This window comes from Phoca vitulina, unplaced genomic scaffold (genome assembly GCF_004348235.1).
Source record: "Phoca vitulina isolate PV1807 unplaced genomic scaffold, GSC_HSeal_1.0 scaffold25, whole genome shotgun sequence".
Lineage (NCBI taxonomy): Eukaryota > Metazoa > Chordata > Mammalia > Carnivora > Phocidae > Phoca > Phoca vitulina.
The window spans coordinates 45265795-45291640 of record NW_022589728.1 but is presented as its reverse complement, the minus strand read 5'-3'; the positions used below and the strand labels follow the sequence as shown (position 1 = coordinate 45291640).

At 36.1% G+C, this 25846-nt stretch overlaps 1 protein-coding gene across 6 annotated transcripts in view; it reads right to left on the bottom strand.

Annotated features, from left to right (window-relative positions):
* The window catches only part of VPS13B (vacuolar protein sorting 13 homolog B), a 749374-nt gene that overhangs the window by 266030 nt on the left and 457498 nt on the right, over nucleotides 1-25846 (bottom strand). For all 6 annotated transcript variants that reach the window (XM_032421506.1, XM_032421505.1, XM_032421503.1 and 3 more), the window contains one exon: nucleotides 12406-12609. In XM_032421506.1, the coding sequence (XP_032277397.1) occupies nucleotides 12406-12609 (204 nt within the window). The remainder of the gene's footprint in view (nucleotides 1-12405; nucleotides 12610-25846) is intronic.

Here is a 25846-nt window from a genome sequence, read left to right as displayed (position 1 = left end):
ACACTGTTAAGAAACTAAAGCTTGAGCTAGTACAGTTCTTCAAGTCTACTATCCATATTCTAAGTTTTCATTTTATGAAATAATACAGTTCTACGTTTTACTAGCAAGCTGTACCTCAAAATTCCTTGGAGCCATTAACTTAATATTCCTTATAAACATGTCTCTATTATTCACTTATAAAGTGATAAAGTTGAGATGAGAGAACTGGCCTAAATTATCTCATGAAAAAGCCCCGATAAAACTCAAGTCTTTCTACATCGTTTTCTTCCAGAGTAGTCTAGAAAGTACAAAGTACTAGTATCTTTTGTTCAAATTTGCAATGGGCAAAGCTTTACATGGTGTCTGCCAAAAAAGCAAATTGGATCATCTGGTTCTGTGACACGTAAGTATTGGATTTCAAGAAAGTCAATTTTAAAGAATTAAGAGATCTGGTGAATGGAGGGTAACAGGAAGAAGTATTAAAATCTGTGAATACAGAGGAAAGGTTGTGATCCTGAGAGACACCATAATTATAGCTTAATAGCTCAAGTTCCATAAAATGGTCAATGTGAGAAACATGTAACATCTGATGTGCTCTCATAGGGGAATGTTAAAATATATGATGTATTAAAAATACCTTAAAATGGAAAAGATGGCAGGAAACCAAATAAGAGCAAATATTAACGAAAACACCCAATGGAAAAAAAAAGTATTTATACATATCATATCTTCCCCAGTATGTGATGAATTAAATTAGTAACACAACATCTGAAAGACTTATGACCTTAGAAATAAAAAAAACTTAAGTCAACAGTCCTATAAAACTGTAACTTTTCTAGTACATAATGTTAACTTTTCTTTTGTGTTATATCTTGTAAGTCTTTGAGGTAATGATATATATATTTTAAATCATTAAAAGTTTTTATTGACTGAAATACTTCAAAAGAAATAAATACTGAAAAAAATCACTACAATAATTAAATTCTGCCAATATTCTACTAGATAAGAGCATAGGATTTAAAATTTAAAAATTTTCCAGAAATGATAAACAGACTCACTAAAATAAAATACATAATATATGGGTAAATAGCATTTAACATATAGCTCAAGAAAAAAAAATCAATAAACTAGAGTATACATTTAAGAAAATTCCAGGAATGTACTAAAGTAAATTTTAAAATGGAAAATTTAAAAGGAAAGGTAAGAGACACGGAGGGGCAGGTCCAACATATTTAATTTGTGTTCCAAAAAGAGAAAACAGAAAGCAAGGAAAAGGGACAAAGAGTTAATGGCTGAGAACTCTCCAGAACTGATGAAACGTAAGAACCCACAGATTCAAGAAGTATACTGAGTACTGGTTTAGAAAAATACAATAAAATCTACAATCAGACATCTCTTGGTCAAGGAGCTGATCACCTACAACGAATGAAAGATAGTAAAACCAGCTAGAGAAAACAGGTGATCTGTAGCATGCTAAGACATATGACGTTAGGAGAGCTGTGGAAGAAATATTTCTCTGGTATACTAGAACAATGATTTAACGTATTTCTACACTGTCCATAGAAACATGGAAATGGAACAGTGATTTGTACCTGTCAGCTAACATAGAGGATTAAACCCACAGAAATTTATAAAACCCTGTGTGAGGATATAAAAACAACTGACAATCATAAAGTGCTAAACAAATAACAGGAAAGTAATCATATATGTTAACAAAAACTCTTCAGTTAATTTCTGGGAAGAGTAGATTATAAGTAAGGAAAAGTATGGTTCTCTGAAATTGTTAGTATGCAAGAAGGCATAGGTATGTGCCACCTATACTCATGAAAATATATGTTTAGGAAGGCTCTGGTCATTTTTCTTGGGCTCCGCAAATTATGCTAAGGTTCTTCTGCCCATCTTCCATACATTTTGGAATAATGCTGTAGGAAGTATTAAAGCAGTTTAAGAAGCCTATTTCAGAAAAAACTGCATATTATGAAAGACTATACATAAGTAGGAACAATGGTACTAAGGTTTCCAAAATATTCCACTAAAAAGAATAAAAAGTGCTAGATGGTCTGTGTGTGCATCGAATGGTTTTTATTCAACATGAGACTTTCTTGGTATGGCTTTACAGCTGAGCTTCAGATAGAAGATACCTGACCAGAAGATAAACTTAAGTCTTGTTCTGGTAACCCTCTTGCAGTGGTTATTCCTCAAAATAAAAAACAGTAATATTCACAGCCATTTATTATAAACAATCTACTAATTGGAAAACTGTTACAATTTTTTTTCAGATTTTTAAAAAATTTTATTTTATTATGTTATGTTAGTCACCATACATTACATCATTAGTTTTTGATGTAGTGTTCCATGATTCATTGTTTGTGCATAACACCCAGGGCTCCATGCAGAACGTGCCCTCTTTAATACCCATCACCAGGCTAACCAATCCCCCCACCCCCCTCCCCTCTAGAACCCTCAGTTTGTTTCTGAGTCCATAGTCTCTCATGGTTCGTCTCCCCCTCCGATTTCCCTCCCCTTCATTTTTCCCTTCCTACCATCTTCTTCTTCTTCTTTTTTTTTTTTTAACATATAGTGTATTATTTGTTTCAGAGGTACAGGTCTGTGATTCATCAGTCTTACACAATTCACAGCGCTCACCATAGCACATACCCTCCCCAATGTCTATCACCCAGCCACCCCATCCCTTCCACCCCCCACCACTCCAGCAACCCTCAGTTTGTTTCCTGAGATTAAGAATTCCTCATATCAGTGAGATCATATGATATAAAAATGGAATATTATGCAGCCATTAAAAAACACGAAATCTTGCCATTTGCAGCGAGGTGGATGGAACTAGAGGGTATTATGCTAAGTGAAATAAACTTATTATTAACTGTACTTATTTGCAGAGATTTCCTCTTATTTTTAGATAGAGGATTCTTATTTATTTATTTAATTTTAAAGTTTATTTATTTAAGCAATCTCTATACCCAACGTGGGGCTCAAACTCACATCCCCAAGATCAAGAGTCACACACTCTTTCCAACTAAGCCAGCCAGCTGCCTAGATAGAAGGTTCTTGAGGGTAATATGAATTCTTTATAATTTAAAAATAAAATATATAATTAAGAGTTTAAACCTATTTTGGTGTTTTGAGTTTTTTCCCAAGAGGAACACTATCCAGTGATCTAATGGAATTAAAATAAAATCCAAACTCCCTTTGACCTATAAAGCCATTCATAATTTATTCCCTTCCCTACCCTAAACTTTACTTATTCTTCTTTTCCTCTCAGCCAGGCATGATCCTTAAGTGTGCAAAACTGATTTCTACTCAAAGGTCCCTGCTCTGTCAGAACAATCTTGACACAAGCACTCCAGGGGTATTTGCATGGGTAACTCATTCTTGTCATTAGGTATTAGACTAGGCCTAATGTAAAGAAATTTCCCAGGGACGCTTATCCCATTATACTGCCATATTACTCGCACAGCATTTATCACTGTGTGAAATTTTGAGAACATGGACTGAGTTTCCACTATTGTGCCAGGCCCCTCTGCTAGGTGCTGGAAATATAATGGTAAAGATGGATGTGTGCAGCTCAGTTTAGCAGAAAAAATAACTAAAAATAATCATAAGGTAGGATAAGTAAAATGATAAGGAAAAAACATGCATGTGTGGAAACCTCCAGTAGGGGACCTAATTAACTTATAAAGACATATAAAGTATCTGTGAATAATGCTACAAGAACTACAACCTGAAATGAGGATAATTTAAAGGTACATTTAAATAAAATGCTAGTAAAATTTATTTGGGCAAAATTAAATAATGTTAAAATATTCTCATTCTCTAAACAAAACAAAGCAAGAAGAAATAAACAAAAATTACCCCACCCAAACAAACTAACAAACCAAAACTATGGCTAATATATTTGTGATGGAGTTCACAAGTATTACATTCATTTCAGTCTCTAAAAGAAGGTCTTATGGGTATAGCCGTATTGAAATATCAACTTAATTCAATTTTACAGAGATGTTCAATTGTTAACAGCTCTGGTTATAGTTTCCAGTTGTTTATATCTATAGTCTGGAACTCTTGCATCTAACTCTACTTGATAGCTCTTTTTTCAAGGAAAAACTTCAAAATAAAGCTTCATGGAGGAGGGAGAAGTCAGGGGACTGCTGTGTTTCTCAAAGAAAAAGACATCACAAATTGAGTATATCAATGGGAATCTACCAAGGGAAAAACGGACAGGGGATTTATGTTATTTTATTTCATTTTTAAAGCTTTAATAACATGTATCAATGTACCAAGTGCAGTGCTCAAAGAATAATACTGCATAATATATAAAAGTTATATGCTGTACATATACTTTTAAGTAAATGTTGATATATATTTGTTTGGATCCTTCTCTTAAAATGTTGAAGGACAGAAACTTGGCAATTCAGGGTTTTGGACCAATCAGGGCATTATTATCTATATTTACATGTATATATATATGTATGTATGTATTTATATATATAACAATTATGATGTTAGGGGCTGTAAGAACTACAAATTAATTGACATTATAGGGGGTTTTAAAATTTTATGCTATACTATTGTGATGACTATATTCAATTTAAATATTTTCTGATTTTTTGAGTACCTACTGTCTGTCAGTAACTATGCTAAGACACAAAGAAGACGACTGGCCAAGCCAGATCTGTCCTTTTATCTCTATGCCACCCCCCCTTCAGCTTGCCAAGGACACCCTTAGCTGATACGTAAGGAAGAAAAACCACGGCCTTCTCCCCTCCACACACGTTCAAGCACTAATCACCATGCAAAAGGGCAACAGAGACTAGGTGCGTAACCTGCATGTGGCAGACATTCAGTACAGGTTATTTTAGTTCTCAGTACTTCATTTCCTCAGCTTATAAAATAAGCCCAGACATAGTAAAAATGGTTGCTAAGTGAAAAAGAAACAAAAGGGATTAACTAACAATGAACTTTTGCCTAAGTGTAAGCTTAGGGTCAGAACACCGAGTATAAGAAAAGTAGTTGAATGAGAGAAAGCAAATCAGGGTTCTATACTTAGCTCTACTTTTAAGTGACATTGCACAAGGCAAGGAACCTCCTCAAACCTAGTTTCTTACGGTGGTTTTGTTCTGTAACAACTTGCTAAGATCGGTCCAGAGTTTAGAGAGAAAACTGCATGAGATTTGGAGGCATGAGGGAACTAAATACTGGCCAATATTCTCTCAAAGGCATGCTTTGTAAAACAGTGAAATTCCGACTCAGCGGCGCAGGCAGGTTCCAGCTTGTCCTTCCTCTCCTCGGGTTCTGTGACCAGCTCTTTTTCTGACCACTGGCCCTGCTGACTACGCAGGCTTACCCCCTTGACAGAGGCAACAGCCTCCCATGGACTTCTCTCCCAGCCTCCAGTGGTCCCTCCAGTGGCTGGACATGCCTGTGACATGTCTCTGATCCACAGTCCCCTTTAGATCCTTACTTCACAGCTTCTTCCACAATTGAGCAAGGCCTTATTCCTAAAATAAATCCCTTATGCTCTAATACTTACAGTGGTTCTGCTGCCCTGACTGAATCCTAATGTATTCTCTCAATGGAAAAATTGAGGTTTTAGAAGGAAAAGATCCACAAATTTTAAAACGTGATCATTTTTATGCTTAACTTCCCTACTCCCTTCTCCCCCAACATACACACAGAAACACATTTTGATTAAAGACAAAAGCTGAGTAATGTACGCAGGAGGAATGAATGAAAACTATTATAAAGGCTGTTATTTAAAATTGGTCAAGGGGAGGGAGCAAATTATTCTTCACTGAATAGCTTTTTGTATCTTTTGATTTTACCTGTAATGCCTATTGAGAAACAAAAATATAATCATATTAAGGTTCTGCTTATATTTCTATCAAAATTAATCGGCACTACTAGGCTACATCAGATCTAAAATCTCTTGTCTTCATTTGAATCAGTACCTCTCAGAAACATTCAGTCACTTGATCTACTAGTTCTACTTAATTACTTAATCATTCAATCTTTCCTTAATTCACTCAACTCTTTATTAAGTACCTGTTATGTGCCAAGCATAATATTATGTACTGGGTATTCAGAAGTGGGTAGAACATGCCACATTTTCATACTCCTAGCCTTTGAATCTACTGCTTTTTTAGTTCAAAATGCCCCCTCGCCTCTCCTGCCGCTCAGATTCCGTGGAAACAAATTCAGAAGTTAAATACTCTGTGAGACCTTCCCTGAAAACCCACCCACAGAGGTAATCATTCATTTCTTTCTTTAAATTTTCTACTTTGTACCTATGTCAATTTTAGATTTATTGTGTTATGTGTCTGTCATATCTATTAGCCTGAGATGTCCTATGTACATGGAATGTGTTTATCCTGATTTTGATGTGGCTCTTCCATAATCCTAAACATCCTATATTTATGTCTACCATAGTACTTTACTCCCTGCACTCTAAAAGTGTGTAATTAACTATTAATTTTTTGATTGGACACTGATCTCTGTAAGGGACAGGAACATATGAGAAATTATTTCATTTTGTTTCTCTAGTGTAAAAGACATTCTATGGCATATAATTGATGTTCAAAAGTCTTAATTTGCGACAAGCATGCCAAAGCCATTCAAGGGGGGAATGAAGAGTCTGGGTGCTGAGACAAACGGTGCTGGGACAACTGCATATTCACATGCAAAAGAAGGAAGTTGGACTTTTACCTCATACCATATACAGAAACAAACAAAAACTCCTCAAAATGGAGCAACAATCTAGCTATGAGAGCTAAACCCATAAAACTCAGAATAAAGCGTAGACACAAGTCACCAAAAAGAAAATACCTAGGAAGAAACTTAACCAAGGAGGTTAAAGATCTGTATTCTGAAAACTATTAAACATCGATTAAAGAAACTGAAGAAGATACAAACAAATGAAAAGATAGTGGCTCATGGATTGGAAACATTAATATTATTAAAATGTCCATACTACCCAAAGTAATCTACAGATTCAAGGCAATCCCTATCAAAGTACCAACAGCATTTTTCACAGAACTAGAACAAATAATAATAAAATTTGTATGGAACCACAAAAGACCCTCAGTAATCAAAGCAATCTTGAGAAAAATGAACAAAGCTGGAGGGATCACAATTCCAGATTTCAAGATATACTACAAAGCTGTAGTAATCAAAACAGTATGGTGCCAGCACAAAACAGACACATAAATCAATGGAGCAGAATAGAGAGCCCAGAAATAAACCGATGCTTATATGGTCGATTAATCTATGAAAAAGGAGACAAGAATATACAATGGTGTAAAAGGTAGTCTCTTCAATAAATGGTGCAGGGAAAACTGAACAACAAAAGAATGACACTGGACTACCTTCTTATATCATACCCAAAAATAAACTCAAAATGGATTAAAGACCTAAATGTGAGGCCTAAAACCATAAAATCCTAGAAGAGAATAAAGGCAATAATATCTCTAATATTGGCCATAGAAGCATTTTTCTAGATATGTCTCCTTAGGCAAGGGAAACAAAAGCAAAATTAAACTACTGGGACTACTGAGGCAGCTGGGTGGCTCAGTCAGTTAAGCGTCTGACTCCTGATTTTGGCTCAGGTCAAGATCTCAGGGTTGTGAGATTGAGCCCTACACTGGGCTCTATGCTCAGCATGGAGTCTGCTTGAGATTCTCTCTCTCCCTCTGCCCCGCCCCTCAACTTCCCTACTCAGGGAGTAGGGAAGTTAAGCATAAAAAGAATCTGCATGCACAGTCTCTCTCTCTCTCAAATAAATAATTAAATAAAAATTTTAAAAACAAAAACTATTAGGACTACATAAACATAAAAAGCTTTTGCACAGTGAAAGAAACCATCAACAAAACAAAAAGGCAACCTACTGAATGGGAGAAGATATGTGCAAATAATATATCTAACAAGGAATTAATATCCAAAATATATAAAGAACTTATACAAGTCAACACCAAAAAAAATCCAATTAAAAAATGGGCAGAGGACCTGAAGACACTTTTCCAAAGAATACATACAGATGGCCAACAGACTCATGAAAAGATGCTCAACATCAGGGAAATGCAAATCAAAACTACAATGAGATATCACATCACACCTGTCAGAATGGTTAAAATAAAAAGCACAAGGAATAACAAGTATTGGTAAGGATGTAGAGAAAAAGGAACCCTTGTACACTGTTGGTGGGAATGTAAATTGGTACAGCCACTGTGGAAAACAGTATGGAGGTGCCTCAAAAAATTAGAAATAGGAATACCATATGATCCAATAATTCCACTAATGGTATTGAAAATGAAAACATTAATTTGAAAAGATATATGAACCTCTATATTTACTGCAGCATTATTTACAATAGGCAAGATATGGATACAACCTAAATGTTTACTGATAGATAAGTGAACAAGTAAGATGTGGTATGTGTCTATTACACACACACACACACACACACACACACACACACACAGAGGAATATTATGCGGCCATAAAAAGGATGAGATCTTGCCATTTGTGACAACATGGATGAACCTAGAGGGTATTATGCTAAGTGAAATAAATCAGACTAAGAAAGACAGATATCATGATTTCACTCACTTGTGGAATCTACAAAACAAACAAACAAACAAAAAGCAGAATCAGGCCTATAAATACAGAGAACCAACTGATGGTTGCCAGGGGAAAGGGGGTGATGTGGATAGACAAAATGGGTGAAGGGGAGTGGGAGGTACAGATACATTTCATTCAGTTCTTAGTCATGGGAATCAAAGGCACAGCACAGGTAATGTAGGCAATGATACTGTAACAGATGGTAGCTACATTTGTGGTGAGCACAGCGTAACGTACAGAAAAGCTGAACCACTCTGTTGTACATCTGAAGCTAGTACCACATTGTGTGTCAACTATCCGCAAACGAAAAAAAATTTAAAAACACAGGCATAAATCTTCATGACGTTGGATCTAGCAATGGATTCTCAGATCAATTATAAAAACTTATGCAAAGATTATCATCAAGAAATGAAAAGATCATTTATAAATTATATCAGATAAGGGTATAGCATTTAGAATAAAGAACTCCTACAAATCATCAACAAAAAAACAACTCAATTTAAAAATGGGCAAAAGGCTTGAGTAAACACTCTTCTAAAGAAGATATAAAAATGGCCAAAAATCACATGAAGGGCTCAACATCATTAATCATTATGGAAACGCAAATCAAAACCACACCCAATAGGATGGTTACAGTTTAAAAAAAAAAGGAAAATAAGTGTTGGTGAGAATGTGGTGAGATTGGAACCCTTGAGCATTGCTGGTGGGAATGTAAAATGGTTCAGCTGCTGTGGAAAATAGTTTGGCAGCTCCTCAAAAGTTAAATATAGAATTACCATATGACCATGAAATTCTGCTCTTAGATATATATGTCTAATACCTGAAAACAGGTACTGAAACAGGTACTTGTACACAAATGTCCACAGCAATATTATTCATAATAGCTAAAAAGTAGAAACAGCCCAAATATCCATCAAAAGATGAATGGATAAACAAACTGTGGTATTTACATACAGTGGAATATTATCCAACAGTAACTAAGAATGAGGTATGACACATGGTACAATGTGGAAAAACCTCCAAAACATTGTGTTAAGTGAATGAGCCAGACACTAAAGGTCACATATTGTATGATTCCTTTTATATGAAATATCTAGAATAGATAAATCCACAGAAACAGGAAGCAGATTGGCATTTGCCAGGGGCCATGGGGAGTGAGAAGGATGTAGAAGAAAGTGCTTACTGGGTAAGGAATTTTACTTTAGGGTGTAGAAAAGGTTTTAGAATGAGACAGAGGTGGTGGTTATAGATACGGGTGGTGGTTATACAATATTGTGAATGTACAAAATACCAGTGAATTGTCCACTTTAAATGGTTAATTTTGTGTAATGTGAATTTCATCTCAGTTATTAAAACACACAGAAACACAAACGGTTTATTTAAAGATTTTTTTTATATATTTATTTGACAGAGAGAGAGAGAGACAGGAAAGAGGGAACACAAGCAGGGGGAGTGGGAGAGGAAGAAGCAGGCACCCCCCGAGCAGAGAGCCCGACATGGGGCCCGATCCCAGGACCCCGGGACCATGACCCGAGCCGAAGGCAGACGCTCAATGACTGAGCCACCCAGGTGCCCCCAAATTAATGAATTAAGGAATAAATAGGAGAGATACAGCTGAGTTAAGGCTAGATGCTCATAAAGTTTCCTAGGAAAATAAGGCCCATTTTCTTTGTTGATAGAATTTGTGGTTTTTAAGATGACCTATAAGGGTGCCTGGGTGGCTCAGTCGGTTAAGTGTCTGCCTTTGGCTCAGGTCATGATCCCAGGGTCCTGGGATGGAGCCCCGCAGTGGGCTCTCTGCTCAGTGAGGAATCTGCTTCTGCCTCTCCCTCTCCTTCTGTGCATGTGCACACTCTCTCTCTCTCACATAAATAAATACAATCTTAAAAAAAAAAAAAGATGACCTATAAATTATGTAAGCTGGAACTTCCTGAACCTGAAAACTGAATGAAGTAGAGGAAAGATGGAACCTGACCCTGACTCCTACCATGTGATGTTTACAGATCAGGACTGGTGTAGTGCATGTAAGGTGTGCACCATATCCTCTACGTAGGACCAGCTGCTGGAAGTATGGCCTGCATCCCTCTCCTGAAATGTACCTTGGTCAGCAGTGGGAAATTTTTCACCCAAATTTGCACCCCTATTCAGGAGCACATTCAATCACTTATCAATGAAAAGCTGTAACAATACTTTTTTTTTTTTTAATTTGAGAGAGTGCGAGTGGAGGGGGAGAGGGTGAGGGGGAACCTCCAGCAGACTCCCTGCTGAGCACGGAGCCCGACGCAGGGCTCGATCCCACCACCTCAAGTCAGAATCTGAGCTGAAAACAAGAGTTGGATGCTTAATTGACTGAGTCACCCCAGCACCACTGTATAATACATTTCACACTATAAAAGTGCTTTGTGCTAGGGATAAATCAATGGACTGGATGGTAAAGATCTGTCCTCAGAACCAAGACAAAGTATATAGATAATGTTAAGAGCACACCCAAAGGGTATTAACCTGCTTCTCATGGAAGCTCAGCGGAAGACTTCCTGGAAAACGTGAGGCTTCCTGAAGCTTGATGAATGATGGGAGTTAGGCAAGTGAAGGGGGGGGGTGGTGGTGGTGGTTTAAGAGAGTTCCAGGCAGTTCCAGATATCACATATCAAGGCCTAATAGCAAGTGACAAACCTTATTTTCAGGAAGCTGAAAGAAGCTCGTTATGAATAGAGCCACAAGGAAATTAGAAAAGAATGTGGGTACCTGAAGAAGAAGCTTATATAGAGTACAGACTACTATTTGGCATTTGGTTTTAGGCACATTATTTATCTTGGTTAGGCCTCAGTTTCCTCATGTAGAATTAGCTCATAGCATTACTGCAAAAATTAATTTAAATAAGTTAGGTAACGTGATAAATATTATATAATCTATTATTAAAGTTGTTGCTATTATTAATGCCAAGACATAGATAAATATAGTTTTGGTGGTAAAATGGCAGAACCTCAAAGCAATCAGCATTGCAAAAGGCATACAAGAAAGTCTACATACACGTAATGTTTTAAAGAAATTCAATCAAATAAACCACCATGGTGTGTTATAAGCAACAGATGTCAGTAAATCTTACAAGCAAAAATTTTTTTAAAAAGGAAGAAAAATGAGAAAATAGTTAACACTTCTTAAAATCATAAAGACCTCTAGGTAAAAAAGACCTTTAGAGTAAAAATACTCTAAAAGTATTTTTAATGCCTAGCAGCTTCATTCTAGCAAACAATTGCACCTAACTCCGATGAGAAACCACGAGCAGCCTGGGTGAGATAGCAGTGACTCTCTACAAATCTTATCCATCACATTCAGGACTAATTCCTTTAAAAGTGTTCTCTGCGAACATAGGGGCTTTAAGTTAAAGTGGACTAAAAAAATAAAGGCAACCCAGAGCTTTTGTTACTTTTCTCCTCTTATCATAATAAACAGAGAGACTTAAAAAAAAAAAAAATCTGACCTTGAATACAATGGATTTCAAGGTAAAATGTGAATGTATCCTTAGTCTGAAGTGGAACCTTTCATCAAACAGCAAGCTTGAAAATAATGCTGACACAATCTTAAATTTGTAATAATTACAGTGTAACAGTTGGTAGGACCAGCAGGTTTCCAAGGAAAATCATTAGTTACAATTATAAAATATATTTTATGTTGGTCATGAAATGCAGAAGAGGTACCCAGACACTTAGGTTGGGCATGCCGAAGGGCTGTATCCCCAACTGTTCTTCTGGCAACGAAATATTAGAAAGTGTAGAACGTTTCTCAACAATTTCCTACCTGCTGGCCATATTCCACTCAAGGGCTGGGTTTTGAGAATTTCTTTCACTCTCTGTTAGCACCCCTCCTGTGCCACTTTCCTTCTCTGGTTTTAGTTGATCCCACTGTGCAGTACCAATACTGATGGACTGCAGGTCTATTTGGTACTGTCTATCTTCAATTTCTGATCCAGGGTCTCGAAGAATTCCCAAGGTCAAAGCTCTCCTGTAAAGGCAATGAAAAAACGTAAACAGATACAATATTCTGTTTATTTTGTTCACTAACATAGTATCATTACCATTTTTTTTCCCCTTTGGATTACTGATGGAGTCACTGGGTTAGTCAAACCTCTAAGGCAGGTATTAGGAAATAATCATAAAGGATGATTTGAAAATGTACCCCAAACTTACCATGTACAGTAATCTACCCTACATTGATTTTTTACATTGTTCCCAGCACTGTACTGTTTTTCTAAGTATTTTCACATACATGATTTCAGTCTTTGAGATGCTGTGGAGGCTCTATTTTTATCTCCATTTTTACTAAAGAGAAAATAATTCAGAGAGGTTAAAAGACTTAGGCAAAGGTACTGAGGGAGTTTGTGACAAAACCACAACTTAGGCCCAGGCTTTCTGACTCAAAACCCAGTCTTCTTTCCAATGTTAATCAACTACCTTCTTCAGGCCTTTCAGTCTTGTGAGGAAAGAGGACAGAGCTTTGTCAATCTATTGCACTTCCCCACCTCTTGCCCTTGGTTCTTTATATAACCCAGTTGTCACGTAGACTGAACTGCTGAGAAGACTACACTGATTACTGATGGAGATACACAGTGAGGATTACTGGCCCATACAGAGTTGAAACTCTGATCTTACTGGACCTAGTGCTAAGCAAGTAAACAAAATCATCAGTAGCATAAAGCTAAATTAGAGGAAGTAAACAAATTTTTGTGAGGGTTTTAGAATGAAAATAGCAAAGCAATATGGTAGGAAGAAAAGAACTGGGTTCAGGGTTCAGAGGCCAGATAAACCTATGCTTGTGTGAGTTTGGGAACGTTTTAGTTTTGTTGGTTCACAAATGCTTTAAAGTGAGTCATCAAAAGGAAAATAATATTAGGCCCCTATGAAAGTTTCAATGAACACAAAAATTTAAATAATATAGAGACTAAAAATAACTTTACTAGTACAAATGTTAAAAAAATCTACAACTGCAGCTAAAAAATACAATTAAATTAATTACAACTGAACACTGACAAAATTAATTGGTGGGGGTGGGGTGGGGAGAAGGAAACATGGGTCCTGATCTGAAATCTACAGAAAGAGGGTAAGAGTCTGATTAAGACTATGCTGTGTCTAAGTAAGTAGTGTGGGTCAGACCATGCCCGGAGGCTGGTCAAATACCGATGGAAGGTGGGTAACTGCTGCAACTCAAGACAGCAGGCGTCTGGGCCAGCTGCTGGGGAATGGAGACAGCAGGCAAGGTAAGGGTTGAGGCTAATGAATTCAAGTGTAGAGAAGGAGTAGGGAAAGAACTGGAACTGAATGAGCAGGCAGCTCAGGTAGGGTGCTATCAGAGGGAATTATAATGGGGAACAGGGAAACAAACAGGCATTGATCTAGAAACCATAGCAGGAGCCAGAGAAAGAAATGGATGAATTGTCATCCCTAAAGTAAAAGCTCAACCTGTTTTTTTTTTTTTCCCCTTCTCTTTTCTAACTTAGAAGAATTGCAATCTAGGAATGGGCATGCAAAGAAAAATAGCCTAAAATTTTACTTGAACCAAATAATTACATTAGAAATACAGCCCATAAAATGGGACATGAACCTTTTCAATTTGTCCTAATGAAGGCAAAAAAAAAAAAAAAAAAAAAAGAACTCATGAGGGTGATGGGAGGGAGTAACATTTAGAATATTCCCATTTTGGTAGAATGCTCTCCTTTCACTTGAATATTGGTATAATTCTGCTTAAAGGCCCACCTCAGACTTCACTTTCTATGAAGACTTTTCTGACCAACCTTTCCCCAAACTCATCTCTCCCAAATCTGTGCTCCTGGGGTTTCGCTATACTAAAAGTACAATAACATCACAATGACTTGATATAACAATATACCATACATTTCTTGAAGTCAGGAACTAACTCTCCTATCAAGCTATCAGTAAATGCTGTTTCAATTCACTGATTTGAACAGACACAAATTTTGACAAATCTCAAGTGGAGAACCCATATGTCCACAGCAGTAAGAAAACAGTTTTTAAACAACAAACTTTTGATTCGGATGCACAGAAATTCAGACACACAGCAAGTATCTTGGGCAGTTAGTGGTCTAGCCTATTCCTTAGATTATTTATCCCCATATAAAAGTTACATTTCCTTATTTTAAACTAGCCAGTGTTTTCTACATTTTAAATAAATTCCTTAAATATATTTTTAAGGTGAACTAAAATACTTTAAGAATCCTTGAAGAAAAAGTATGTTATGAAATACAGTCAGTGCCATAATAAAAGACAAAGTAACAGCCCAGCATTAACATTAGTCTGTTTCCCTTGGCACATGGATGTTGTATAATCACAAGATTACAAACACAAAACACTTAATTTCATCAGAGTTTTTCATGTAGGCTTGAAATATTCCATATTTCTTTTTCTTGGTCTTAAATTGAGCTCTATTTCTCCTATCTACCCCTGGAGAACATGACTTCCCACAGGTTCTTCTCCCCTATGCAAATGGTTTGTATCATGAGCAACAGCCAGATACTTCTAAGCATGCTAATTTTAAAATTCCAAACTTTTGGGGTGCCTGAGTGGCTCAACTGGTTAAGCGTCTGCCTTTGGCTCAGGTCATGATCCCGGGGTCCTGGGATCGAGCCCCACATCGGGCTCCCTGCTCAGTGGGGAGCCTGCTTCTCCCTCTCCCTCTGCTGCTCCCCCTGCTTGTGTTCCCCCTCTCTCTGTCAAATAAATAAATAAAATCTTTAAAAAAATAAAATAAAATTCCAAACTTTTTAAGAATCAGGGTTGGAGATTTGATATTCTCTCCTTTTGTTTGAAATTAAATATCTGTCATTTTAACCTGATTTGAAAGCAGGGAAATTTATACTATTTGGGTATATAAGTCCAACTTAAAAGCTAACTGCAAAACCATTTAAATCTGAGTTGTAGAAAATAGGATAAGTGAAAGATTCAAGTGAACTTTACCCTCAGACTTTCCAATGATCATGAGCATGAAGAAATTATTTAACTTCTGTGCCCCAATTTAAAGAGGGCCAAAGGATCTGAAATAAACATTTTTCCAGAGACATACAAATGGCCAATAATATTGAAATAACTAAAGCACAGAGATAAATAAAATATATGACTAGAAGTTAAACTATTCATAAAGAGGTCCATTATAAATTCTGTGACCATTTCTGAATAGAATCTTAAATGGTTCTGAATGAATAACATATCTTATCACCAACTAATCATAGACGCATAGGCACTAAGAATAAAAGTCCACTTTTCTAATTATGAAAAACCATAATGAAAAGTATAAAGATAAAAGTTTAGTATTTCCAGGGTCACCTGTTTCCAAAATACGGCATATCAGAAACCCTGAATGAACCTTCTGACTGAAACAACTAGAATGCTTGACAAAAATTTAAAGTATCTTTTTAAACACATCTTAGAGCTGGCACCAGAGAACAGAAATGTCAAAGTGCCCCCCCCCCAACCTCCCCAAAGCGAAACCAGGAAAACTAATAAATAAGCACCTGCCAAAGCCAGCTTATGCTCTTAGGGTTTCTGGTGAATCCTGCAGACACTGATTTTCTGCTCTGATAACTGCACAGGAGATAAAGCTCAAGGCCCACCCAAGATGATGAATCAACTTCATTGCAGACCCTATATATAAAGCTGGGGTCACAGAGGGCTACATAAGCGATGAAAGTGTGAATTAAAAACAGCCCTCCTAGGGGCGCCTGGGTGGCTCAGTCGTTAAGCGTCTGCCTTGGGCTCAGGTCATGATCTCAGGGTCCTGGGATCGAGCCCCGCGTCGGGCTCCCTGCTCCGCGGGAAGCCTACTTCTCCCTCTCCCACTCCTCCTGCTTGTGTTCCCTCTCTCACTGTGTCTCTTTGTCAAATAAATAAATAAAATCTTTAAAAAAAAATAAAATAAAAATAAAAACAGCCCTCCTAGAGAACCTCTTGGTGATAGAACAATTCTGGATCTTGATTGCAATGGTGGTTACAGAATCTACATATGTGATAAAACTGCACAGAATTATACACACATAAACACAAAGGAGTACAGGGAGAAATGCTGAATCTGAATACAGCTGTGGATTGTACTGATGTCAATTTCCTGGTTTTGATATTGTGCTATAGTTATGCAGGAAGTTATGCAAGACTTGAAAAGACAAAACGCCTAGAAGAAAACATAGGGGGTAAGCTCTCTGGCATCAGTCTTGGCAATGATTTCTTGGATTTGACCCCCAAGTCAAAAGGCAACAAAAGCAAAAATAAATAAGTGGGAGTATATCAAACTAAAAAGCTTCTGCTCAGCAAAGAAAAGTATCAACAAGATGAAAAGACAACCTCTGAAATAGGAGATAATTTTGCAAACCATGTATCCGGTAAGGAGTTATACCCCAAATATACAAGAAACCCACACAGCTAAATAGCAAAAACATAAATAACCAATTTAAAGAGGGGCAAAGGATCTGAAATAAACATTTCTTCCAGAGACATACAAATGGCCAACAGGTAGATGAAAAAGTGCTCAGTTTAGGGCTGTGAAAATACTCTGTATGTTAATTATGGATATGTATCATATGTTATTCATCTGTCCAAATCTACAGAATGTATAACACCAAGAGTGAATCCTAATGTAAACCATGGACTCTGAGTGATTATGATGTGTCGGTGTGGTTCCATCAATTGTACTATGTACAACTCTGGTGGGTGGGGGATGTTGGTAAGGCTCAGAAATAATGAGCTAAACAAAAAGGGAGAATAAAAGAAATAGAGGGAAGGAAATACGAACAAAAATCAATGAAATAAAAAAGACAGGGAAGGATCAACAAAGCCTAAAATAGAATAAACCTCTAAAGATAGAAGACCTAAGAAACTAAATTTTCAATTAAAAAAACTGACAACTATAATGCTGTGGAGATTAAACAGATAAGAGGAGGATATTAGAAAGATTTCTAGGAACAAAGATCTTAGAACTTACTGAGGAAAACAAATCTCTCCTCTAACTTATCAGTCCCTAAAGGTATTTCTTATCCTTTTCACCATGGGATTAATATAAAGGTTGCCCTCTCATTTCTTCCACCAGATATAATGCTACTTCTCCTTTTGTAAGTTCTTTTTCTATGTAAAAATGACTACTTTAAAACTATATCCTGACAGTTAAAACTACTGGTAATGTAGTAACTAGTGAAAAGCAACCAAGTGCCTCCTTATTCCATGCCTTACTCAAGACTGTCAAAACTCTATCTTCCTATCTCAATGGCCAATAAGCAAACTTGCATTCACTCATTCAAAGAATATTTAATGAGCACTGCATGCTAGGCCCTATGACAGGCCCTAGGAATACTGGGTTCCTCTGTGGTCCCTGCCCTAATACAGCTTATAGTCTAGTTGGGGATTCACAGGCAATTGCAAAAACAGTTAATGCTGTAACAGGTTAGGTATAGAATGCAATTGGAAGCACACAAATGGGGCCCTTGACCCAGACCTAGGGGGCCCAGAAAAAAGGAAGAAACATTTAAAGGAGTTCAGAAAAGCCCAATCTCATTTCATATAATAAAAAAATTTAAAAAATTATTTCAGGCAGAGGAAACAACAGGTTCAAAGGTCCAGAGGTGTGAGAAAGCAGCATACCCAGAAACCTTGAAAATATTCTGAATGGTTGGTGTGGAGAGAAGTATGGAAAGAAGTAAAGCCACAGGCTAGTGAAGCTTCAAGTCATAGACAGGCCCTTCCATCACAAAGTGTCCGAGAACTGCACCAGGCCCAGCCTTTGGGGGTGGAGGGGTGCAGCCCACAGGTGAGGCTTGCCTAGCAAATTGGCATTTTCTCCTCTGCCAAAAAGGTTACAGAAATTATGTAGCAGCACAGTAGTTAAGACTAGAGAAAGACCTGAGTTTCTGTCTTAATTATAAGAACTAATTGAGATAAGGAGCCTAGCATAGAACTTGCCACATCATAAAAACCTCAGTAACTGTTAGAAAAAAAAATCATCCTACTTTGATTCTCTCTTCGGCCTCTGTATAAAATATTAAATAGCAATGAAATGATTAGAAAGTGAGAGGAAGACTCACTGGATAAAGCACACATTCGGATTCTGAAAAAACAAAAGCCTAAGCAAACAGCACCACTGACCCTCCACTGAATTAATCAAACTGAGTGAATTCTACCCAAGTTTTCTAATTTGATCTGTTTCATCAATCTAAAAACATTTTAATAGCATTCTGGGTTAGTTTGTAATAAATCCCCGGCTTTCTAAGACAGGAAACAGTTTGTCGTGGACAATTTAGGCCAATTAAAAATATAGTTGCATCTTTAAAAAACACATTTTCTTCAACAATTTTTTAGCCTCCTGAGATATCAAATTCAGGAAACAATGTATTCCTGTACATTTTCCCAAGTATAAAATTTAAATTACTATTACAAATAATATAGGTAGGCCATTTGGCTTATTAGTTTAGGTTAATGTAAAGATGAAATGTATTTTAAAGAATTAGCTCTTTTTCACAAAATTTACAAGTTTGGTTTGAGTTTTCTCTGATAGAAATGAATACAGGGTAATTTTTTTCAGACTTAGATAATAAAATCTAATTTTTCTTTCTAATTACATGATCCATATGACTTATTTTCAGTTCCTTAACATCAGAAAGCATACAGTGGTTCATTGATTTACTTCATTTTCCACAAAGTACTTGATGTTTTTCTCAACTTGAAATACTCCCTAATCTTTACTTTTTAAAGCATACGATGCCCATTTTGTTTCATGCATACTTAAAACCTATTCTGGTCATATAAAACATTCAAAGTACTTTATTTTTCAATACTAAATTTAAAAAAAACCATTCAAAATGTTTTCATTCAAATACCATATATTAACTTTTATTAAGCACTCTGAGAGCAAGATGTCTTGTGAAAGATGTATTTAACTAGATCTTTTTTAAAGGTATAAATACATACAGTCACAATTTGAAGATAATTTATTTTCATTTTCTCAAATGCTGGAAATCATTTTACAACTTTTAAAATGTGATATTCCCTAAGTAAGTGACTTTTAAGTTAAAAATAGCCTGTTAGGAGTAAAAACAATTTGACTTCAAAGCCAAAAGCAAAAATACATTTTAATCAAGAGGGCTTTGATTTAGTGCACTACATTTTCACAGCATAAGAAACAACTGCAAAATCATCAGAGCAAAGAATTCTAATAAAATGGTACTTTACTAGAGAACTCATCAGAGGAAAAGAACTTTGTGGCCTTAGTGAGGACCAGGATGCCTAATATTAATAATGTCTACCTTACAAAATAAAATGAACAACCTAAGTGTCCATCAATGGATGAATGGATAAAGATGTGATACACACATACATGCAATGGAACATTATTCAGCCATAAACAGACACACACACAAATCATTTGCAACAACATGGATGGACCTTAAAGACATTATGCTAAGTCAGAGAAAAACAAATACTGTACGATCTCATTTATATGTGCAATCGAAAACAAAAAAGAGAGATCAGAGAAAGAAATCAGACTTACGGTTATCAGGGGCCAGGGACAGGGAAAGGGGGAATTGGAGAAACACGGTCAAAAGGTACAAACTTCCAGTTCTAACACGTATCAGTGCTAGGGACGTAATGTACATGATAACTATAGCTAACACTACGATATCTGTAGGAATGTTGTAAGAGAGTAAATCTTGAGTTCTCATCACAAGGGGAATTTTTTTCTTTATTTTTTTTTTTTTAAGATTTTATTTATTTATTTAACAGAGAGAGAGACAGCGAGAGAGGGAACACAAGCAGGGGTAGTGGGAGAGGGAGAAGCAGGCTTCCCGCCGAGCATAGAGCCTGATGCAGGGCTCGATCCCAGGACCCTGGGATCATGACCTGAGCCAAAGGCAGATGCTTAACGACTGAGTCACCCAGGTGCCCCTTTTCCTTTATTCTTTATCTTTTCTTTTTATTTTATCTATATGAAAAGATGAATATTAGCTGAATCTATGGTCTTAATCATTTCACAATATATGTAAATCAAACTATCATTCTGTACATCTTACAGTGATGTATGTCAATTATTTCTCAGTAGAACTGGAAAAAATCCAATATATATACAAACTTATAAGATGAATTAGTAGTTTTGGGGATCTAGTGTACAGCATAGTGATAATAGTTAACGGTATATACTAAGAGAGTAGATCTTAAGAAATCTCATAAAAAAAGATAACTGTAAAATGATGGATGTGTTAATTAGCCCGATTGTGATAATAATTTCAAAATACATATCAAATGATCACTTTGTATACCTTAAACATATACAATTTTTATTTCTCAATTTATCTCAATAGAGCTGGAAGAAAATACATGAAAATATCTTAAGAAAGCTTATATTGTTTCACTTCCTAATTTTTTCCTAGAAATATTTGATATCATAAATAGAATAAAATTTTCTTGTCTTAAATTCACATACCTCTAAAAGCTCTATGAACTTTGCTCTTTCTCCTTATTACAGTCTTTAAGACCTTTTAGCAATTCAAATCAAGAAAGGGGGTGAGTCAAGATGCCCATAACTTCCTTGCCCTTAACACACAAAGCTGCTTTATTGGCTAAAATGTAGGAGTTATAATTGTAATTGCTTTGCCCTTCCGAAACTCATCTCCCATACCATTTGAACCATTCAGCAGGTGGTGTAGGAGGATAAACTAAAGTCTGCAATAGTTGGTCAATAATATAATCATAAGGAACCAAAGAAGACTTTAAGTATATAACAGGAAACACAGCTTTAATGTTTTCCTTTTTAAATTGATTTAGTCTGGGTCAGGCCTTTTGTATGTTTACATAAGGAACAGCTCATGTTGAACCATTCATACTGCTCGCTGCTGAATAGGCATATCTTGGGAGCTCACTGTAAAGAAATAAAATTCATTACTTACAGCTCAGTTGAGATCTACAGAACGTTAAACAAGCCAGAAAATAGTAATGTAAAAAGAAGTAAAATTTATATGCCTTGATTCAATTAAATTAATCTCCATTTTTATCACCAAGTATCTATAGCGACAGTAATTTTGAGAGTATATGGGGGAGGGGATATAAATAGTTGACCATCAGGCTGATGACTACTGCTGATTTCCATGACCAGTGACTTAGGGCAGGGGTTCTCATCCTCAGAGTGCAGAAGAATCACCTGAGCGCTTGTTAAAAATGTTAAGTTCCCACCTGCAGAAATTCTGATTCAGCAGGTCTGGACTGGGACTGAGGAATATGCCTTCTCCTTTGTTTGTTTGTTTCTTTGAATATGAACTAGCATTTTTATTGATTTTAAAACCAAATTCTAATACTGAGAGCATCGCTTCTTTGACCTGGAACATCATAAGTCGTATCTGAAGTGAAAGGAGCAAGGACAAGAACCAGTAAATCCAAGGCTATTTCTTTCATAAAACGGAGAATTAATACTTGTCTTGCTTCCTTCACAGAGTTGTTTAGAGGAAGCATCTCTTCTCTTCAAGGCCAAGATCTCTGTTAATTCACTTCACCCTTGAAAGCTGGGTCAGTGTCTATTTTCTCACCTCTGTGTACTTAGCCATAGGCCTTGGCCCACAGTAGGCTTTTAATATATGAAGTTGAATAAATAACAAATATTCTTCTTTCTTTCCTTCATTTCCCTTGGGGACTGTAAGCAATCATCTTTTCTTTTTCTCTCCTGTATCTTGAACCTTCAGACAAAACTATGTTGAAGTCAATCTCCTTGGAAGGGAGGGAGGCTCTGCCTAAGACTCTGCATCCTCTCCGGCTACCACCCTTTCTCTCACAGTCCCTTTTAACCAGAAACTTATCTTTCTCTCAGTATTTCTATTTCCTCACAATTTATTTTCTCTAACCAAGAACAATCAAGTATCACTCCTCCTTCTCCTCTGAAATTTTCCTGCAAAAAATCCCCAACTGATTTTCTAATTATCAGATCCAGTGGATGACTTTTAGTCATTAACTCACCTAACTTTTCTGGGTATTTGACAATTCAAAATGGTAGTACAGCATGCTGGTGAAGAGCACAGACTGCACACTTAGCCTGCCTGGATGGGTAATTCTAGCTCTGCCAGTTACCACTGGGTATCTTTGAGAAAAATTAAATTTTCTGTGCTTCATTTTATTTATCTGAAAACTGAAGTCAAATGAACTCTTTCATGCAAAGTAATACCTGACACAGAGTAAATGATTAATTCAATCTTTCTCATTACTAAAATTTTCTTCCATGACCTTGTGTGCTTCCACACTCCCTCAACTGTCCTTCTTTAATCTCCTTTATTGGATTCTTTTCTTCTGTTTACCCCTTCAATACTAGTGACTTCTAGGGCTCCACCTTCAGATTTTATGTTTTATATACATTCAGTAGGACAACTGATTCACAAATGCCAGTATATGTACTTCTCAATTATATCTCCAGTGAAGGAAACAGGTTTCCTAGGATCCCCTTCCATTTTCTGCCCCAGCCCATTTTATGATGAATGGCATACATCTGAAAGACAGTTGGCTACCACTAGAGTTCCATGGTCAAAGAAAGTGCAGTATAATTAAACTGTATTAAGAACATGAATTTTATTTTTTTATTTTTTATGATTTTAAAGTAATCTCTACACCCAACGTAGGGCTCGAACTTATAAGCCCAAGATCAAGAGTCACATGTTCTTCTGATTGATTGGGTCAGCCAGGCACCCCAAGAGCATGAATCTTAACGTCACAATTATATTCAAGTTCTGGTTCTACCATTTACAAGATACATATCCTTGGAGAAGTCAGCTAACCCAGTGACTATCAGTATCCTCTCTAAAGGTATAGTGGTACATAGCTACATAGGATTTCTTTGGGATTAAATCTGGTAATTTTAATTACCATGTTTACTAACCATACAGGACACCTGGTTAATGTTATTACTACAGTGGATAAGAAAGAAGCTAGTGGTCTGCTTTCAGACTGAATCCACTGGTCTCACTTATAAAATCCAAAAGTATACTGAGGATACAGAGACTTCAGTTTAAACAAATAGGCCCTATAAATTCCTTGAGTATAAACAGAACATTATGTAAGAAAATGATTTCTCTAGATTTCTAGTCCAAGTGATGAAATGAACACTAAAACATTCATCATGTATTTCACATTCTCAAAAGAAAGGGGCTTATGAGAATAAAGGAGGAAAAATAGAGTTATCCAATTACTAAATTATTTTCTAAGAATTTCATAACTTTCAGAAACTAAAATCCATTTTTAATTAATACAAACTTTTTATAATATTTTTTTTTTTTTAAGATTTTATTTATTTATTTGACAGAGACAGAGACAGAGACAGCGAGAGTGGGAACACAGCAGGGGGAGTGGGAGAGGGAGAAGCAGGCTTCCCGCTGAGCAGGGAGCCCGATGTGGGACTCGATCCCAGGACCCTGGGATCATGACCTGAGCCGAAGGCAGCGGCTTAACGACTGAGCCACCCAGGCGCCCCCAATACAAACTTTTTAATAAATAAGAAATTTTACATTAACAAATGGTTTTATGATAGGGCAAAAATAAAACTCACCTTTTTTCACTTATACAAATAATAAATGATCATGTGCACAAACCACAAAATATGAGATAAAGTAATAATGACATGACAGCAGAATTTACCAGTTCTTTTTGATGGGTAAATTATAGTTTAAAGTTTCTCAAAATATTCTCACTGGTTAAGAAAATAAGAAGCTAGATTTTCACATTCTATCTTAAGGAAAATATGAGCTTTGAAGTTTTTTTTTTTTTTTCTCCAGCAAACAGACAGAACTGCAGCTGGTAAGTCCTCTTGCTCACAAGTGTTATAAATGGGGTATGTATTTACAAGACGATTTAAGAAGATACAGGGTATACAATGTATGGTCAAAGTGAAAAGTATACCAAACTATCCCGAACAACTCTCATCACATTAGAAATTCTAAAGAAATGAATTAACTGAACATGCACCGCATGGAAATATTTGTTGATGTGATCAAAGAACCCCTATGTGATCTCAGAGAAATTACTGACAGATACACTACAATATAGAGAAATGAATATGCTACTTCAATTTCATAAACTAATTATGTTACTGATCTATTTTTTAAAGATTTATTTATTTTAGAGAGAAAAAGAGAGAGAGTAAGAGGGAGAGAGCGTGGGGGAAGGGGGAGAGGGAGAGAGAGAATCTCAAGCAGGCTCCCTGCTGAGCGTGCAACCCGCTATGGGCTCAATCTCACGACCCTGAGATCATGACCTGAGCTGAAATCAAGAGTTGGGTGCTTAACGGAATGAGCCACCCAAGCACCCCTATGTCACTGATCTTTAACAATAGTGATTATTCATTTATCAGAAGGTTTTTGAGCATGCAAGGATAGAAAGTGATCGATATTAAGAGTTGTATGAATTAACTAAGAATAAATCAAGCCAAACCTACTCGTTTTTTGGTTTAATGATAACACTGAGAAAATAACACCACCATTATAAAACTTAATGTTATAAAGATGTGCGAATGACTAAGTTTAGACACTTTTAAAAATATATTGGACAAATACAGACTTGACAGAAACATAGTAAAATGGATTTAGAGCTGGCTTAATACCAAATCCAAATAATAACTATTTGGAGTCAAGTTCCTAATAACATGACAGAGGATTTGGCTCAATTCAATAGTTTTTATCATTAATTTTAATGAATTCATATAAATCAGTCTTACCAATTTTCAAATGACAAAGTTATATATATAATATTATATCTCAAAATACTGGAACAGAGTCAAAACTAATAAGATGAAATTTAAGAGGAACAAATGCAAAATTCCCTACATAGGTTCAAACAGCCAACTCTACAAGTACAGGATGTGAAAGGGATTGCTCGACACTTCACAAAAAACAACAACAACAAAAGAAAGCCTAGAAAAGTTAGGCTGGCTTATGAGAAAGAAAAGAAATATCAAAACCATTGTCAAATGTCATTGTAGCCTTTTAATTTTTAAGTAGCATAACACACACCACACATATACTATGAAGTTTCACAGGATTAGGCAAGCTCATTCCTTATTACACTAACAAAGTAAGTGCAATTCTTAAATACTATTCTGCCATTAATTTTTAAACATTAAATTTTAGAATGAATTGTATTTGAATAGTTTCAATTCAAATAATAATATGCAATAATTCCTTGACAACATGAGATCAAAGAGGTTTTTTTTAGAATGTTACAATATT